This window comes from Adelges cooleyi, unplaced genomic scaffold, assembly GCF_023614345.1.
Source record: "Adelges cooleyi isolate 19-005CV unplaced genomic scaffold, UGA_ACOO_1.1 ACOO_flye_CR_arks_rails_tigmint_CR_PRNA_131, whole genome shotgun sequence".
NCBI lineage: Eukaryota > Metazoa > Arthropoda > Insecta > Hemiptera > Adelgidae > Adelges > Adelges cooleyi.
Genome location: NW_026095786.1, coordinates 1 through 20,999, shown reverse-complemented (window position 1 = coordinate 20,999; position 20,999 = coordinate 1). Strand labels below are relative to the sequence as shown.

Genomic DNA, 20,999 nt, shown 5'->3' with positions numbered 1-20,999 from the left:
TACCTACTTAAAGCAATGTACGAAGTCTAGTAAATGGTGACAAACGTTATATATTACAACCACAACAGCATTACAAGATAAACATGATTAAACGTTTTGTAGATAATATTTATATCGAAAATTATACTTATTGAACCCTTAAAATCAGAAAACCCCAAAAAAAATGTAATAATTGTTTTGATCTTGTCGAAATTTAAATACAATTTGTCCTTTACAGGTTGCCATCAGGTAAAGCATCAAGGTTCAATCAAGAGCATAAAGAGTATAAATAGTAAATAGTAAGTTATGTATTGTACATTTATATTTGTTATAACTTATAAAGTTTTACAATTGAAACTGCTTACCGCATTTTCATAGACATTAAAAAAAAAACAAATTAAAAATAAGAGGAGGAAGCAGAAGTAAAAACAAAAGTTGGAATGGATAAGATAATGAAATGCAAATTTACTCTTTCGGTGAATATTATTTTTATTGGTAGACAGGTATATGTAATAGATATAATATAATTTATATGATAGTTAACAAAAAAATCGGAAGGTCGAAACGTAATTATGATAAACAAAGATGATCATTTTACAGTAAGCATATGTATTTTCAAAATGTGACACAGATTTTGGATATTGCAGCTTTTTTGGTAAATTTGACTGTCGTTAGTTATCTAAAAAAAAAAAAAAAAAATATTGTGTATAAAAATCGTTTATTTATAATTACACATGAATTTTAATTTAAATTAAGTTAGACACCTTTATAAATGTATTCAGAACAAAGTGTTTGGTAACTTTAGGATTTACTAGTATCCATTGTTAAATTTCGAAATAACTATAATTTTAAATATCCAATTAATATGTATATAAAATAATCGTTTTTAAAAAAATTTGAAACATCATTATTAAACGTTTTCAGCTTTATTGAAAATAATTTAAAAACCAGTACAGTGGGGTCGGTGCATAGTGGGGACGGAGCATAGTTGGGTCGGGGCATAGTGGTGACGGGGAGGTCACAGGTTTACAGGAATTTTTAAATCTGAAAGTGATAAAATCACTTTCGAAAAAACGCTTCGATGCAAATCGGTAGTTAGTATTTTCAAGCCAGTACAGTCCAAACCAAGCACAGTATAAACCAGCAAAGTTAGAAAGTTTTAAATGAAGGTTCTGTATTTACAAATGAGCATCAAAGCGTTAATTTGAAAGTGATTTTATCCGAGAGGACTAGTACAGTAGAGTATTGGCATAATGTAATCAAAGCAATGAGGAAACGGAGAGGTCACAGGTCTACAAGAATTATTATAAATAAAAGTGATAAAATTGAATAAAATCGCTTTCAAATAAACGCTTTGATGCTCATTTGTAAATACAGAACCTTCATTTAAAACATTCTAACTTTGCTGGTTTATACTGTGCTTGGTTTGGACTGTACTGGCTTGAAAATACTAACTACCGATTTGCATCGAAGCGTTTTTTCGAATGTGATTTTATCACTTTCAGATTTAAAAATTCCTGTAAACCTGTGACCTCCCCGTCACCACTATGCCCCGACCCCACTGTACTGGTTTTTTTTTTTTTTTTTGCAAAAACGTAGTGGACCAAATAACACATATACAATGTCTTGTTATATTTTGTTGGAATGGTCGACGATTCATGTTTCAATCGTTTGTACTCCATAGTTTAAATTATAATCGCTTATTCTCAATAAAATTAATATTTATGTATTATATACTTCCATTAAAGCAATCTCACACAAACTATTTATACTTCACAGATTATATTATTTCAAAGCTATATTATACTTCTATTTTACTAGATTGACAATGTACAAAATAAAATGCAACTAAAAAAACCTTTTCATAGATCCTTAAAATGTAAAGGGTGGGATAGTGAAACGGGTTTTACCATTTAAATACATTAGAAAATCGCCGTTTTACTGCCTCATCCTATATATTAATTTCTTGTTATTTTCTAAAGAAAAATCGATTTTCTTACATTTAAATTAAAATAAATCGTATACTGGTACTGTGATGGAGAAAACAATAAATTTTACTTACATATATTACTTATTAGTTAAATATTACTAACGTGTATAGCCACTAGCAGTCGGCTGTTGCCTGTTATTTAACAATAACATTTTATGGAGATTTTAAAAATTGTGTTTTTTTAATAATAGCATAGGAGCAGTATCATGATGTTAAATGTTCACGAGATTTGATCTAGTCATAAAATAAAATATTATCATTTATGACTTAATTATTATTAAAATTTATCCTAATAGTAATAGTACATAGTAATAAAATAATGAAATATTTTATACAAAATTAGAGCTACAAGTTGGTAAACTAAAAAATTAAAATTAGCACGAATCAGATTATCTAATATTAGACAATTCAAACAATCAAGCGTGAATCTCTTTAAATGAATAACAGTATAACAATATACAAAACATTAGTTTTCCTTTAAAAAAATTGTGTAATAAAAAATACATGTTGAGGCGGTATACTGCATAAAAACCAACACTTAATCTGAATCCAAAAAACAACAGTCCTCTTCATAATTTGCAGGTAGTTGGACCTTATAAACTCATAGTTTACCTTCGGTACGGTAATATAACGCAGGCTATAAAATAACGAGATATCGACAGTGGTTTTGTCGTATCGTTTTTTTCCCAATAAATCGAGTGTCTACTATAATCAGTTACATGATTTAGTCGCCTGTGATATCATGTAATAAACACTATGTTATGATACCGATCATTGGGCCCTAACCTAATCTAACACGGATAGACGTTACCAACTGATAGTTTTTAGTGTCAGTTCGTTTCTCACATCTGGTACACTGGGTTTTTAGTTAAAAAAAAAAAAAAAAAAAAAATGAACTTTAAGTCAAGAGTGTTACTTGAGCACAAAACCTAATAGTATCATTCTGCATAGATATAAATAAAATTGTTTTAATGATTTGATCAATTTTTTTTAAAGATTTTAGGTGTTTTTGTTAAAATATACGAAGTCTGCGAAAACACAGTTTCCCGGCAATTAAAGAAAAACTGTAGTGCCGAATTTTTTTCCCGTTTAATATGTTATGGGTACATATGAGTTCCAACTACTGGCAAATTTTCAACGCAAAAGTTTCAAAATTACCGCTAAAAATCCCGAAAAACAAAAAAAATTGTACCCCCCCTAGGGGGGTGGGAAATGGGTATAGTTTAAGTTTGACACAACTGACGTGTGCGGGCATACCAAATAATTATTTCTTATACATTTCAACTCGATCCGACTCTTTTTCTGGAAATTATAGCCACTAAAAGTTCTAACTTAAAAACTCGTATGGTTTTTTTTTTGTTTTTTCAACTTTCGTCTGTGAAGAATTAAACTTTTTCAACTTTTACCCCCCCAAAGTACCAACTAGATGAAATTTGCGATTTATAGAGTTGCTACTCGAAGGAATTGGTTTAGTATTAAAAAAGTTACAGTGTATACAGGTAAAAAAAAAACACACATCAGAGTAAAACCAATACCTTCTCGCTTTGCATCGAAGCTAAAACTGCTAGTATCTTTGTAAAGCACAAAACTGATATTATCATCCAACTTTCAGTCATTTAAAAAACGAATGATAAAAAAGTATATTGAATTACACTTCTATAACCTATGTACCTAAGTTTTTTTAAAGTCTCAAAAACTTACCAGGCTGTTGTGGTGCTACCGGTGCTGAAACACCAAAAAAATAATTCAAATAATTGTTTTTCCAATTTAATTTTGAATTTTTAACGAACTATTATAGTGGTATAAAAATTGTTAGTTGTTGATCTAAAGTGTTTAAATTGATTAGCCACAAATTATACTTTTTAAACAATATTTCAACTAGATATAATATTATATTATTCTATGCTTATAGACATGATAAATGTATTTTTGTTATCAACAATGTAATGGAAAAGTAACATTTTATACACATTTTCAGCTTTATTGAAAATAATTTTAAGACTGCTAATATCTTTGCAAAGCACAAAAACTGATATTATCATCCAACTTTCAGTCATTTAAAAAACGAATCATAAAATAGTATATTGAATTACACTTCTATAACCTGTATAAGTTTTTTTAAAGTCTCAAAAACTTACCAGGCGGTTGTGGTGCTGCTGGTGGGGCTGCTGGTGGGGCTGCTGGTGGTGCTGCTGGTCGTACTACTGAAACACCAAAAAAATAGTTCAAATAATTGTTTTTCCAATTTAATTTCTTATATAAGTTCTATTAAAGTCTTAAAAACATACCAAATGGTGGTTGGTGAGGCAAACGATTTGCTGAAATAACGAAAATAAATATTCGATTTTTCAAAATGCATAATATAGCTCATTGTTCTAGGGCTATGTACACAATTGTTTTAATATGTATTCCTTTTAAATGGATTTTTAGGTAGATATTTTTATACATTCATAAATAAATATTTAGTTTCCAAAAATTACGTCAATTCAACTACAAAAAAATGTAGTTATGGTCAATTTTTGTTTGTTTATGTAATATGAATTCATGCTACTTATGTGTTTGGAGAAAATTTTTTAAAATTTATTTGGATTACTTTGGTCTTGGTCGTTAGGCTATTTTTAGTTTTTTTCTGACATTTTTTTAAAACTTTTTATACACATTTTTAGTTTTATTGAAAATAATTTTAAGACTGCAATTATCTTTGCAAAGCACAAAAATTGATATTTTCTTCCAACTTACAATCATTTGAAAAACGAATGATAAAAAAGTATATTCAATTTCACTTAAAAAATGTACATGAGTTATAGCAGTGCCAAAGACTTACCTTCAAAGCCAGGAGGGGCTGAAATATCGAAAAAAATTACAAAAGTATTTTATTTATCCCAATGCATCAAATGGCTCATTGTTCTAGGGCCAAGTACACAATTTTTTTAATATGTATTCGTTTTAAATGGATTTTTAGGTAGATATTTTTATACATTCATAAATAAATATTTAGTTTCAAAAAAACAAGTCAATTCAACTACAAAAAAATGCAGATATGGTCAATTTTTGTTTGTTTTCGAATGTAGTTTAATTGATATACACTTTCGTAATAAATAAATCAAAAAGTTATAATGAATCAGAAATTGACATTTTTTTAAAAACAAATGTATGGTCAAAATATGGTAGGTATAAACACAATATGAATTCATGCTACTATGTGCATAGGCGCAAATACGGGGGTCTAGGGTGGGCTAAGCCCCCCCCCCCAAAAAATTAGGTTATGTATACAATTTTGAAATACAAAAATATATTTACTTATATTTATTTAAAAAAAATGTCCAGCCCCCTCCTAAATTAAAAACTGAAATTGCGCCTATGCTTATGTGTTTTAAAAAAAATGATCTCCAATTTTTTTGGACTACTTTGGTCTTGGTCGTTAGGCTATTTTTAGTTTTTTTCTGACATTTTTTAAAAACTTTTTATACACATTTTTAGTTTTATTGAAAAAAATTTTAAGACTGCTATTATCTTTGCAAACCACAAAAACTGATATTTTCTTCCAACTTACAATCATTTGAAAAACGAATGATAAAAAAGTATATTCAATTTCACTTAAAAAATGTACATGAGTTATAGCAGTGTCAAAGACTTACCATCAATGCCAGGAGGGGCTGAAATATCGAAAAAAATTACTTAAGTATTTTATTTATCCCAATGCATCATATGGCCCATTTTTCTAGGGCCAAGTACACAATTTTTTTAACATATATTCGTTTTAGATAATTTTTTTTTCATAGGTATTTTACTACATTCATAAAATAAATATCAAGTTTGCAAAAAAAAAAATAGTCAATTCAACTACAATAAAATTCAGAAAATTGTTAATTTTTTTGTTTTTGTGCGTGATCTAATTGATATAAATTTTCATAATAAAAATCCAAAGGTTTTAACAAATTAGAAATTGACATTTTTTAAAAACGTATCATTTTAATATTTTCATCAGAAACCTGAGGAAATTTTACATAATGTGTAGTTTCAAATTGGGATCTCCATAAAAATGCTTAGAATAATATGACATGAGGTAAAAAAAAAGGTAAAATTTGAGGTAAAAATTCATAGAAAAATGGAAAAAAACATGTGAAAACGACCACAGGTTCGAAATATTTACCCGCACACGCTGACATCATAATGCAAAACAAAAATATGACAATAAAAGTTATACTTTTGAAGTTCAATTTTCAGGTAGATAATATTAAATAGTACATATATTGGGTAATAGTATACTATTTGAAATATTTCATATAATTTTGTTTACAAAAAAAAAAAATTATATACTAAAAATGTTTTTTATATACCTGCATGCGCTAAAATGATAACGCAAATCAATGTTGTTAAAAAAAAATATAGGCTATTTAACTTCATTTTTCGAGTAGATATTAATAAATGGTATATTAAAGTTACGAAATTTAAAACGCTAAATAAAATATTAATTTTTGGATTTACAGTTTAAGTAAAACACCAAGATTGTAGAACACTATACTAGAGCAACTTGCTGCTTATGGTATATAGAGATATATGTGCTGCACAAAATTTGAAAATGTTTGTTAGTAGGTCAAGGGAGTGTACAATTTGTAATTATTTATGTATTTTTATTGTGTATGTATTCATTGTTTGTTAAATATGTTTGACTCAATGATGTACATTTCGTGTATTATTGTTACGAATAAAACGTGTAGACAAAACACAATTGTTTTTCGTTCTATACCTAGTTTAATACAGCCAGACTTTTTAATTGTTTTAGGAACTTATTTATTTAAGTTTTGCATCAAAGTGAATTATGACTAATATTTTTCACACTAGTGGTGTTAAATGTATAGGTTACACTCAAATAATTCAATTCAAACCCTACAGTTAATTTAGTATCATAAAGGACTAGATATTATTAACAAAAACTATTCTATAAGTCAATGTACGAAGTAATTCAATTAATTGATATTTCCCTTTTATTTTAACATATTGTTAAACAATGCAAGTCTATCTTATCATTATGCACTAAGGTTTCATATACATATTAAAAACAATATAAGCCCAGCATTTTCTTTTTTTTAGTTAGCTATCGATACACCAACCAGTTCTTCTTAGTCAATACATTACCACAACTTTTTAAGATTAACAATTTTACAAATTTTGAATAGAGCGTGCAATAATGTTGTGAAAAATAATTAAAACAGTTCATAATACAGATGTACACAGTCTTGAACCCAGAAGTTACCATTAACCCTTTTTACCCATTACATTTGTTTGCACAGTATAATAATTTAATGTATGAAAATTTAAAACTTTAGTTAAGTTAGATCTAGTGCTTAGGCACTGTTATTCCACCGTCGTATCTGAAATTAATTAATTACAATTTTCTGCAAAAAAAAAACAAATTTTTTTGGCAATAAAAAAAAAAATTGTTGCACTGACTATTATTTTATTTTATTTTAAAGAAATATATTCTACCCAGTCCAGGTTAATCCAGCCAGTTAAATTTATTTATTGGACTAGATTGGTCCGGGCTGGGTAAAATCGAACTGAAAATAATTTTAAGTACTAACATAACATTCTTCTACATTGATAGAAGTAGAAATTACAATCTAATTCCAAATGTATATTTTTATACAACTATTCGAATATTGGAATCTTTAAAAATTATGTAGTCTAGTCTAAATTACAGCCTTATGGATATTGTGTATTCTAATTAACACAATTAACATAATTATTGTGTTCATACATTCAGATTCCCTTATTATCCTTTATCTAAATCAAAAATGTTTTATAATTATAACAAGGAATTTTTTTTTAAACCATTTATCGTGTAAATTGTAATGCAATATTGTATTATTGTTTATGAAACCCAAGCTGTTTTCCCAGCGACTGTTGTAATGTAAACGTATCACAAACTTTGAATATTATAAGAATCTTCGTATTCTATAAAAACCATGGTTTTATTTTTTATTTTTATTGAAAACGAGGTGTTTTTCTTAACATGTTTTATTTTGCAGTTGTTTTTGTATTTAATAGTTCAATTTCTATTCAATTTCTTTTTTCAATTTTTTTAAAATTATTATAATATTATAACAAAGTAATTTTCCCCCTGAATAGATTTGGCTACATAAGGAGCTTTTCAGAGTGAAACAGAATTGAATGTATTCCAATATTTCACAACAACTGTTGTAATGTAAAGATACCATAAAGATTCAACATTATTATTGCTCTAGCACAAACAAATTGTTTTCATAATTCGTTTTGTCGTTTATATATTTAAGTGTTTGAACCATTTTTCTGATATTAAAATAGCAATTATAAATAATTTAAAATATTTAAAATTCTAAAGCGGCTCTGAAAATCAAATTTTTATATTTTTTTGATCAACCTACATAATAACTGTTCAGATTAGAAACACAAATAATAATGATTTTTTGTTAAATCGCTTACAAAATCGCATTATTTTGTAAATCAAATTAATTTTTAGAACACATTAAATACGTTAAAAGGGAAACCATGAAACTATTACTACCATTTATCCTCAAACTAAATTCATATTTTTACAAATTATTTTTTAATTTTTATAATATTATTACAAAGTAATTTTGTTTCCCCCCTGAATAGATTTAGCTACATAAAGAGCTTTTTAGGGTGAAACAAAATTGTAATCGACTATTTCACAACAATTGTTGCAATGTAAACAAATGTCTGTTGATATCATAGAATACCAAAGATATGAGAGTTAGAAATACCGGGTGAATTGGTTCGTGTAAAGATACACTGGCATTGCTAGAACTAGGCCGGCGCACTGTTAAATTTTCAGGAAGTTGCTGTCCATTATTCCCTGACTGAACAAGTCCAATTTTATCCAACACTTGATGATATCCCTTATTTTTTTGATAAAGTTAAGTACTAGTTTTTATTATAATACCTTTATCCCTCGGAATATTAGTCAATTCTGATATAATGTTTTTCACTATCTCCACTAATGTCAAATCTTATAATTATTGTATTAATCTAATCAGATGCTTCTAAATTTTTAATTACATATAAAAGCCTAGAAAAGTGAACTTGTGTTAAATCGTTTTTTACTGAATCCAAACTTAACAATTCTTTACACAATGCACTTTACATATTCTTTGGACTATGCAATGAGAAAAGAAAAACTTTTATTAGATTAGAGAAATTCTATTGATACAGGAACCCAGATAGATCTTATTTATTTAATGAAATTAGCAAAGTTGAACACATGGTAAATAAAAAAAAGTTTTTTTTAGTAAAAAGAAGATGAATAATAAAGAAAAAAATTATGAACAAAAGCCGTGCAAGAGTTTAAAAGTTAGGATGGGATGGGAAGTGAATAAAATGTAGGTATTAAAATAATTACAGAACCTTTTGAAAAATGTTGATTGTAGATATATATTTTTCTTCCCCATTATTATTATCATTATTATCTGAGCGCATGGCAGTGCACCAAGGCCAAGTTCCAGCAATGCCAGTGTATCTTTACACGAACCAATTCACCCAGTTTTTCTAACCCACGTATCTGTAAAATTTGAGCCTTTTGTAGACCCCCTCCCAAAAAAGTCAGCCATTCAAGTGGTATCTAGGTTTTTGTCGGAGATTTTTAACATTAAAATAGACATTAGTATTTTCAGAAATAACAATAAGTCAAAAATTCTATGTCTGACTTCCTTCGAATGTGAAAATTAATGTGAACAGACTGCTTGTTTCTACATCATATATTGGTGATTGCCATTTAACAGATTACATTAAAATACAAAGCAGCAAGTATAAATGCCAGGAAGATAATTTTCATTAATTAGTCACTAATAAATAAGTATATTAATTTAATAAGTGTATTACAAAGTTAGATTTATAAATGATGAATCCAAACAAATTATACAACTTTATTGTATTCCAGACTACCAATACAGTCAGTTTTATGTTGCGTGCTTACTGGTGGTATGTCTAAAACAGAATAGTAGGGAGTAGTGAGTACCTTTTTGAATTTTAAAACTAAAATAAAAATATATACTTATAGAGGGACAGAATGTTTGTTTACAATAGGTCCCATGGCCGAACATCGTTTGATATACACCACAGTTATTATAAACAAATAATAATACTTCTTTTAAAATAACCGAAAATGCATTGTTCTTTTTATACTAAAAAGAAAAATTATATTTTCGTATGGTCGTCCGTAAGTCGACTATTCACTGTTCAGTCGCCAGATTGCGATAAAAAATATGTACGAACCTACCTCGTACCTACCTACTTTTATAAAATAAAAATAATAAATATGTTATTTGCATAACTTTATGGGGGTTATAATATTTACAGATTTTCAGTTCAATCTAAATGTGCCGACTGTGTATAATTGAGTTTGCCGAGTGGGGGGGGGGTGTTATTATTATTTTTGTTTAGTAGTATGGCAACCAAAAGATTGTGGCATGCGCTTAAAATAGGATTCAGAATTGGACCAATATTCCTAGCAGGAAATCATATACACACGAATTTTCATGTCTCGTTGAAGTACCGAATCAATATCGCGTGCTACAACACATAGTTTAAAAAATTTCACTACTTTTTGTAAGAAATATTTGTAAGATATTAAACTTTTGACAAAAAAATGTTTCTTTTAAACAACCATCACAACAATTTATATAATGACTACAGGGTATAGGGGCTTCCTCCTAACTTATAGTTAGTTAAAAACGCAAATGTTACAAATAAATGTGTTTTGCATGTATAAAAGGAATATAATTAATTGTAAATACCGAGAAAGCTTTTTATAAGAGATATGTAGATATCAAAATACTAGTCTTAATTTCATTAGTAAGTATAATTGTTAAGTTAAATTTTATAAAAAACTTGATAATTTAAAAATTGTGTTTGGACAAAAATATATTACTATTTTCCATTATCCTTGTTATAAACTATATTATGTAACTGTAGACTAAATTATAAACTAATTAAAATCTGCATCTTATAGTTCCAAAAGGGGACAAAATAATATCAAATAAGTAACTTTGGCCAATGAGAATTTGAGATTTAATGTTCATGTAACAACTTTGTAATTATAAAAAAAATGTTTCTCTTCTATTCTGTTTCTTGTTTTTACCCACTTCATCAGACTCCTAGATAGTTTAGCTCAGATAGTTGACAGTAATTAGTCACTAATAAATAAGTAATTAATTTAATAAGTGTATTAATATTTTGTGTTCACTTTAATACTGCATGGGATTATGCGATCATTATGTGAATGATAATAAAATTATAAAAACAACTTGTTATGTAGGTATGAGGTAGGTAGCTATTCAAAAATATTATACAATTTACCTATGTCTTAATATTATTAAATAATAATATTTTTTATTCTAGTTAATTTATACGACTTCCGTTTAAGACTTCAGTTTAAATAAATCATAATTATAGTTTTTTAAACAATTTCATTGATTATTCATTTAATGTTATCAAAGTCTTAAACTATAAAATTTATATATAACATAATTTAGACCGGAAATTTGGGTTATCCAGATAATTTGTTTAGCTGGAGGATAGTAATATTCTCAAAACTCGTGTAAATTAAAATACTTTTAAGTTCAATTAAATTATTAGATACAGTATATTATCATTTTTCCTAATATAATATAGCGCTCATATAACAAAAGATAATATTTTATTCATATTAAAAATAAATAAACCCATGTTATCTTCATATTATGAAGTTTTGTAAATAGGTAAATTTTTATTCATACATTTTTTTATATGATGTTTATATAATTGATCCATTGGAATATTAGTATATTAAAATGAATATCGGTTTTCTAAATTACAGATAACGGTTTTTTAAAAAAAAGAAGTTAAATAAATGGGATTTGGAACAAAACGACCCAAATTTTTTTTTAATTTATGTGGTCAAACTTTGCTAACTTCTTTATTGTTTTATACTGTACTTATGTTTTTTGAGAAAATTGGTTTGGAACACACAACAAAAATAGTAACATAAACGAATTCTATGTAGGTCAGTATGTTTTAACATTAGAAAATTGGGTGTACAGCGTCATTTGGTGGTTGCAATAAGAACTTCAAAAGTTTAAAATATTTATATGTCTGGTATTTTCATTTTTACTAAGTACTATTAAGTAAAATATATTCTTCATATTTATTTTAAAGCACAATCATAAATAAAATAAAAAACAGAAAATAGTGGACAGATTAGAATTATTACCTATCACAAAATACGTCTACCAAATAAAAATTAGTATTTTTTACATTTTTTGATATTGTAATGTGTAACATATATACGCTTTATTTTTAGCTTCGATGCAAAGCGAGAAGGTATTGGTTTTACTCTGATGTGGGCTTTTTTTTTCGCTGTATACACTGTAACTTTTTTAATACTAGACCAATTCCTTTGAATAGCAACTCTATAAATCACAAATTTTGTCTAGTTTGTACTTTGGGGGGGTAAAAGTTAAAAAAGTTTAAGTCTTCACAGACGAAAGTTGAAAAAACAAAAAAAAAAACCGTACGAGTTTTTAAGTTAGAACTTTTACTGGCTATAGTATCAAGAAAAAGAGTCGGATCGAGTTGAAATGTATAAGAAATATTTATTTGGTATGCCCGCGCACGTCAGTTTTGTCAAATTTAAAATATACCCATTTCCCGCCCCCCGTTTTTTTATTACACAATTTTTTTAAAGGAAAACTAATGTTTTGTATATTGTTATACTGTTATTCATTTAAAGAGATTCACGCTTGATTGTTTGAATTGTCTAATATTAGATAATCTGATTCGTGCTAATTTTAATTTTTTAGTTTACCAACTTGTAGCTCTAATTTTGTATAAAATATTTCATTATTTTATTACTATGTACTATTACTATTAGGATAAATTTTAATAATAATTAAGTCATAAATGATAATATTTTATTTTATGACTAGATCAAATCTCGTGAACATTTAACATCATGATACTGCTCCTATGCTATTATTAAAAAAACACAATTTTTAAAATCTCCATAAAATGTTATTGTTAAATAACAGGCAACAGCCGACTGCTAGTGGCTATACACGTTAGTAATATTTAACTAATAAGTAATATATGTAAGTAAAATTTATTGTTTTCTCCATCACAGTACCAGTATACGATTTATTTTAATTTAAATGTAAGAAAATCGATTTTTCTTTAGAAAATAACAAGAAATTAATATATAGGATGAGGCAGTAAAACGGCGATTTTCTAATGTATTTAAATGGTAAAACCCGTTTCACTATCCCACCCTTTACATTTTAAGGATCTATGAAAAGGTTTTTTTAGTTGCATTTTATTTTGTACATTGTCAATCTAGTAAAATAGAAGTATAATATAGCTTTGAAATAATATAATCTGTGAAGTATAAATAGTTTGTGTGAGATTGCTTTAATGGAAGTATATAATACATAAATATTAATTTTATTGAGAATAAGCGATTATAATTTAAACTATGGAGTACAAACGATTGAAACATGAATCGTCGACCATTCCAACAAAATAGAACAAGACATTGTATATGTGTTATTTGGTCCACTACGTTTTTGCAAAAAAAAAAAAAAACCAGTACAGTGGGGTCAGTGCATAGTGGGGACGGAGCATAGTTGGGTCGGGGCATAGTGGTGACTGGGAGGTCACAGGTTTACAGGAATTTTTAAATCTGAAAGTGATAAAATCACATTCGAAAAAACGCTTCGATGCAAATCGGTAGTTAGTATTTTCAAGCCAGTACAGTCCAAACCAAGCACAGTATAAACCAGCAAAGTTAGAAAGTTGTAAATAAAGGTTCTGTATTTACAAATGAGCATCAAAACGTTTATTTAAAAGCGATTATATTCAATTTTATCTTTTTTATTTATAATAATTCTTGTGACCTCTCCGTTTCCTTATTGCTTTGATTACATTATGCCAATACTCTACTGTACTAGTCCTCTCGGATAAAATCACTTTCAAATTAACGCTTTGATGCTCATTTGTAAATACAGAATCTTCATTTAAAACTTTCTAACTTTGCTGGTTTATACTGTGCTTGGTTTGGACTGTACTGGCTTGAAAATACTAACTACCGATTTGCATCGAAGCGTTTTTCGAAAGTGATTTTATCACTTTCAGATTTAAAAATTCCTGTAAGCCTGTGACCTCCCCGTCCCCAATATGCCCCGACCCAACTATGCTCCGTCCCCACTATGCCCCGACCCCACTGTACTGGTTTTTTATTTTGTTAAACATTACAAATTACTATTTTACACATGTTACCATTTTCGAATCGAAGCGTTCGATTGTGATGATATCACATTAATAATATTTATCACGTTTTAGAGTGATTTTATCACTTTTATTAATAATAATTCCTATTTAGATCGGTAAAGTGCAGTGTTTATTGCACCTCACATTATTTATTTCTTACTATGCTGGTTTGGACTGTGGTTTGGACTTTACTGGTTTGAAAATACTAACAACTAATTCACATTAAAGCGTTTATTCGAAAGTGATTTTATCACTTTCAGTTTTAATAATTCCTCTATGTCTGTGACCTGTCCGTCCTCATTATGCCCCGACCCCACTGTACTGGCTTTTTCGTTAGTAATTATCAATCAATAGAAATCAGATAATAATTCTTTTTTATTATTAGGTACAGAGAAGCGTAATATTTTAATTGCTCCACACAAAAAAAGTAATTTAAATAATGTTATTATAATTATGGTTATTCAACATGTCCGATTACTATTACTTAAGCTTGTGAGTTATCACCAACGATGCCATCTTCTTCAGGCAAAATATAATATGCGAAAATATGTTTTTTAATGAACATTACATATTCCATATGCACTGCATATTCGGTTATAATTTTTTTTATTCTATAAATTTCAAAGTTCTTCGCCGTTATACTTATTGCACTATCTCGCCTACTAATTAATAAATATCAAAAAAAATGTTCACGAATAATTTTTTAGGAATGGAAACTGTTAAGTCAAAGCGAGGTCGTATTTTTCGTAAACCAATTCACTGAAATGGATGGTGACACGACGGTTTAGTGTCTCTCGATGAGTACAACGACTTAATGAATATGTTAGAAAATATTTTTACAAAGCACCTACCCGAAGCTATCGAAATAGTGCAAGATTATTTAAAGTGATTCTATGGTAATTCTAATTTTAAGTGCATAAAAAATGAGTTTTGGGTTTCTAGTTTGTGGTATACAGGAATGGATAATTTTCGGTATTTATGATTACAATTAAGTATTAGATAATTAGGCTTAAAATAAAGATATACATCACAATTGTTAGATTTTGAATGACGATATAGAGCCTTTGAGTACTTACATAATTTAAAAGCATTTAAATCATAGCAATTTGATAGTTGGAGGTCTGATAAAGTAAAATAATAGTCATTACTTCTACTTAAAGCTACATACATATGTGTAGATTCGGGTACAATAAAAATAAACTTCTGATTTCCTTGCGGTATAGACAAAGAGATTGGGTGCATTAACTAAAATCTAAATTAGACAATAAAGCTATTCTTAAATTAAACAATAGAATAGATTTTATATAAACTACATCAATTTTAGTTTATCTTGAAAAAATCAGTTAGCCTTGTGGTATGGATGAAGACAGGGAGTTCTAGATTTGATGGTAAGCTAAGACGAATTTAAAATGATAGAGGTAGTTCGTAATTATGTTCTATTGTTGGCAAACAGAACATAGGAATCCCAGTTTTGATGGTCTTTGTCTACGAGTCGGAGATATTTGCCTAAAGTCCTATGGCTTTTCTCGAGACTGTCGTTGCTTTGTGGTCTGTAAGGAATCGTGGATGTTTTCTTTATCTTCAGTAAACGATTTGTTTCTTTGAAAACATCACTGAGAAATTCTGTGCCACAATCGGTAACGAGGTTCTGAGTGATTCCATGTAAACATAAAAGTTTGGTAACAAAATGATAAGCTACAGTGTTAGCTTCATGGTTTTCCATGGAGACTGCCCATGAAAATGTTGTCAGGTCATCTTGTAAAGTTAGGATGTATGCATTGTCGAGATGAGTACGATGAAGAGGACCGACGACATCCATGAAGACCTTTTCAAAGGACTTTGAGGATGTACTAGTGATAACCACTGGGGCCTTTACATGACGATTAGTGTTCTGTTTTTCTGGCACGAGACATCGATTTAAGCCAAATCCTAACTTAGGTAAGGCTAACTTTTCTATTTAATGTTCGATACAAAACTCTTGGAGATTAGATAAATGCGAGCAAGTGCTAAACTGAGATCTTTAATTTCTAAGCGAACACTACACGCGATTAAGGCTTCGGCCAAATACGAACAAAACAGAGGTTTCCACTTTTCATCAAAATAATACATAGGCAAACGATACATTGAATAATGTTATGTTCAATAGGCACAGTGTTAAACACAACACCCACCGTATCTAGGTGTTACATTAGATAGGATACTACCATACAAATGTCATTTAGCCAACGTTGCAGCGAAAATCAGCTCCCGCAATAACATTATTTAAAACCTCACAGGTACAGAATGGGACGCAGACTTCTCAGTTCTAAAAACATCCACCTTAGCACTTGTTTAGTCGGCTGCAGAGTACTGTAATTTCGTTTGATTTAACAGCGCTCACACGAAAATGGTAGACTCCTAACTAAATCTTAGTCTGCGCATAATTTCTGAAACTATAAAGTCTACCCCTACTCAAAATGGTTACCTACGCTATGTAATATCGCCCCTTCTGCATTGAGATGCTAACAAGCCCTGCTAAATGAATGGTAGAAGTACATCATGTCCCTATCCCTACCAATCTACCATTATGGCACACTTTTTTCAAGAACTATAAGGCTTAAATCTAGAAAACCCGTATGGAGAACAGAAGCCTGGAAGGAAGAATGGACAGCATCAAATCTCAACCAAAACTACATCCCCACGCGGTATGTCCACAGCCAGTTAATTCATTAATCCGACGTATTGGAATAACGGATTATTTTTTATTCAAGTAACCCTGAATTACTTCGATTAATTTAAGAACAATCTAGTAATCCAGGGTTAATAATTCTGCCCATCTCTGCATGTAACTATCTTTTGCAAACCAAACCTATATGTCTAATATGTCGGATGGCTCCCAGCAACTTTTGAAACTTAAATGGTAACGTATATATTTTATTACTTTTTTAAATAGAGAATAATGTACTACAAATTTTGACTGGTCGATAACCAGTTTCGGATAACTATTTTTGAAGCTATAAGAGTTTAAAAGTTAGGATGGGAAGGGGGTAAAAACAAAAAAAATTGTGAAAAATTGAGATCACATTATATAAAATCAACACGAAAAAAAAAATTCAATTATTATTTTAACCCAGTGAGATATTGACTGGTTTATGATAAAAGAATGACCCTGTACAAAATGATAACGAGCCTCTAGAGATTTTTAGTGTAAGCACAGCGTAGCTTCATGTCCCAGCTAGGGTCCCATCATTAAGGCCTTGAAGGTGGTCAGTCGTAAGTATGATCCCCTTACTTCACTACACCGTAACAAAGTATAACTTTTAGGGAGAGGGGAAGTGATTTGAAAAATTATATTTACAGAAAGCGCTATATTATATTATACTACAATTATTCTAAAATAAAATTATTCAGATAATTATTTTTATAATTTTTCGAATAAAGAATTGTTTTATTCATTTTTTTTTTACTACCTTATATACCAGTTAGGTTATTCATATAACTAGTATTCTCTTAAGTACATTTTAGTTTATTATTTAAATTTTTTTTTTTTGAACATAGTATACTGAAGCTATGGACAATATGCAATTGTTTACTTTTTATAGTGTTTTCTAGAGCTTTATCAAATTTTGAAACTTTTATGATAACGTACATATTTTATTAACTTGATCATTTAAAAATATTTGCTGAAAAAATTGACTATCAACTATATTGGTAAACGTACTGAGTGAATACATTATATGTATACATATGTGCTCTATTATAATCGGTATTACTTAATTTTTAAAGTTTATAACATCCGATATGGATAGTAAATATATAGTATTACACTCTTACCAATGGTGACGTTAAGAAATATACGGCGCTTTTAAAATGGATAATTTGAATTGTTTTCAAAACAATAATCAAATTTTAATCGAATACTTGTAACAATTTAGCTGTAAGACTTTTGGCACCAAAGACGAAAAACAGTAAAATAAGTATTTTCTAATTGTCTTCCATGTTGATTTAACATAACTCACAAATGCAAAAAAACAACAATATTTTCCTAACCGTATTATGAATACTCTTGGATATTATAATATATAAGAATGCACTGTGGTCTGTATACATATTCAACACTTAAAGATGTAAAAAATATTTCCTAGACAAATACAAATTTTTTTTCTTTTCTTATTATTTTACAGCTTTCTTAGCAAATGCTGACAAAGATTTGTTCTTTTTTTTTTCACCGCGGACGAGTACGTTTTGTTTTTACAACAAGATGTTCATGTTTTTTACCCGTGTTGACAGCAGTCATTGGGGATAGTAAACAACATTATTTATTATTTTCCGGCACTGTTTATATGAAAATATGTGATTTCATCACGTTTAGCTTCAAAATAATTCACGAAGACACTTGACTTCACCGAAAGCTCGATATGGCCCACTCTTCTATCTCGTAAATATTATTAAACTAGTGAGAGAGAGTCAGGCAAAATCGTTATCTAGATAAAAATATGATCGAATAACGAAAAAAGATAAAAAAAACATTATATTTTATGTCTTAATTCACCTTTTTTGATTACAGTTACTCCAATAATCCTAACATAAATAATTTTGGTTTCTATTTTTAAAAAAATTATAATCATCTTTATAGTAGGTTTTAAAACAAGTATTGAAAAATGTATACCAAAATTATTGTCTTTTTACGCGTTTCAGCGTACCGCTAAATTTTTAAAGAGTTGTTTTCGATAGAAAATACACAGGTGTAGAGGCCGCATAGAAATGTCAATGTGAATTTTTGTTAGGTTTCCTTAAACACTGCCTATGTATTAATTGTGATAGCTTAAAATAAGTACAGTCTTTCGTTATTTTGTTTTTTTTTTTACAACCAACATTAAAAGCATAAAATTTAGGACGTAAAGCTACAAACTCAAATAAAATTAAAACTTTTAACTCGTCTTTCGAGTATCCTGGATTATTCTTTCTTTTGTCTGAAGAACATAGATAGTCATTTGAAAAAATTGATATGTCCAATATGGTGATGATACATTTTTAACTCGTCGATATTGGAAATCAACCCAAATCTAGTAATTAAGGTGTCCACGATTCCGCCATTGCCAATCGCGTTTTTTAAATATAGACTTTTTGTACTTAACTTATTTTTCTTCCATGTTGTTCCTAAACGACGTATATTGTAACCATGTATACATTTTTAGAAATACATCGGTTTTCCTCCAGCTTTGTCGGATCTTTTTCTTTAGTTATATCATTAATGTACGATTCATGTTCTCTTTGACGTTTGTCCATGGTTTCCAAGTCAGGGCAATCCGTTCGCATCTTACTCCGCAATGCCTCAAAAGTTTCATCGTGAATAGACTCCAATTCGATTGAGTTTCTTTTGTAATAGCTCATGTTGTTTCGCACTTTATACAAGTAAAAATAAAATACCCACATAGGCGGCATCATTGTTTTAGTTTTGTCCAAATATGACAAAACCAATAACATTAATACTGCCCAGTATTGCAAATTATACATTTCATTGTACTGTTCCAACTCATTGGGTGGTAGGAATTTACATAAATGGACGTGCACAATTGTATGGTACAAAATATTGCATCCCAGCTCGTGATACGATTCTTTAGACTTGGGTGGTAAATCTTCGAAAGTATTTATCAATGCCGGGAAATGTGTCGGGACCGCGTCAAATGATATGACACAAGTAATCACCACATAACGTATTAAGAACCACTTCATCTTTAAACTGCACTTTGAAAACTATAAAAACGCACTGATAAGACTTACCTATTCGTATTTAATTTCTAATATGCATTAGAAAACTCACCGTACATTTTTCAACTTGGTAAATATTTCTTTAGGTGCGACATATTTTTTTGGGAATTTGTGTTGATGTTTTTATGTATTTTTTGTTTTTTTAAACGCGGAAGTCCGCATTTTATGCAAACGAAGAAAATGTTTTGTAACGTCTTAAATCGGTCGAATATACATAGCGATTCGTTCGGGATAAGATACTAATTTTCTCGTGATATAATGGCAATTTTTTATTTTATGCTTTTTTGCAATAATAGACGGCACTCAAATTTGTATTTTTCTTTCCAGAACTATCGTCTACCAAGTAGCCACGTGCATATTTAATTAACTTTTGAAATAGGTAATGGCAAATGTTCTAAAATTGTTTGACGGGTGGATAACCAATTTTAGATAAATATTTGATTGTCCACCCTAGACATTATGATCATGGGTATTTTGAATTTCCATTCTCTTTCCAGAGCTGCCAAAAATGACTGTTGACAATTTTTTTAATAAAAGTTACTACAAATCCTAATGCTCTTGCCAGATCTAGTAACAAGACAATATACATACACCCGAATCCCTTGGTCAAGTGTACACGAATTTTAACACTTCTGTTGTTAAGCCTTATTTTGTTTTTGTATTTCACTACTAATTTTGTTACCGACAAAATATGTACAGAGTGCTCAATAAGTTTGAAAATAAGTAATTTTCAGAGCCACTGTTGGTTTTTTTTTTAGTTTTGACTTATGGATGTTGATAGGTATAAATTTGCTTATATTTTATGCTTTAATACAAAATTACACCTCGAGTAATTAGCGCATAAATTACTTTTAACATTTAAATTAAAAATATTGTTCCAATTGTTTTTCTCTTCCTAAGCGAAGCCGGGTACACAGGCGGTTTGTTAATACGGAAGACGGTTATTTACTAGAAATTCAAAGCATACAAAACAAACTAC

At 28.9% G+C, this 20,999-nt stretch overlaps 1 protein-coding gene across 1 annotated transcript; it reads right to left on the bottom strand.

Annotated features, from left to right (window-relative positions):
* Window positions 1-484: 484 nt before the first annotated feature.
* LOC126847926 (homeobox protein ESX1-like) lies at window positions 485-6,502 on the bottom strand. The gene is made up of 7 exons (XM_050588368.1): window positions 6,310-6,502; window positions 5,608-5,625; window positions 4,794-4,811; window positions 4,258-4,287; window positions 4,108-4,173; window positions 3,671-3,694; window positions 485-658 (listed from the first exon to the last, which is right to left on the bottom strand). Exons 1-7 carry the CDS (start codon window positions 6,374-6,376, stop codon window positions 651-653), a joined length of 231 nt encoding a protein of 76 aa, XP_050444325.1. The 5' UTR covers window positions 6,377-6,502; the 3' UTR covers window positions 485-650.
* Window positions 6,503-20,999: the final 14,497 nt, after the last annotated feature.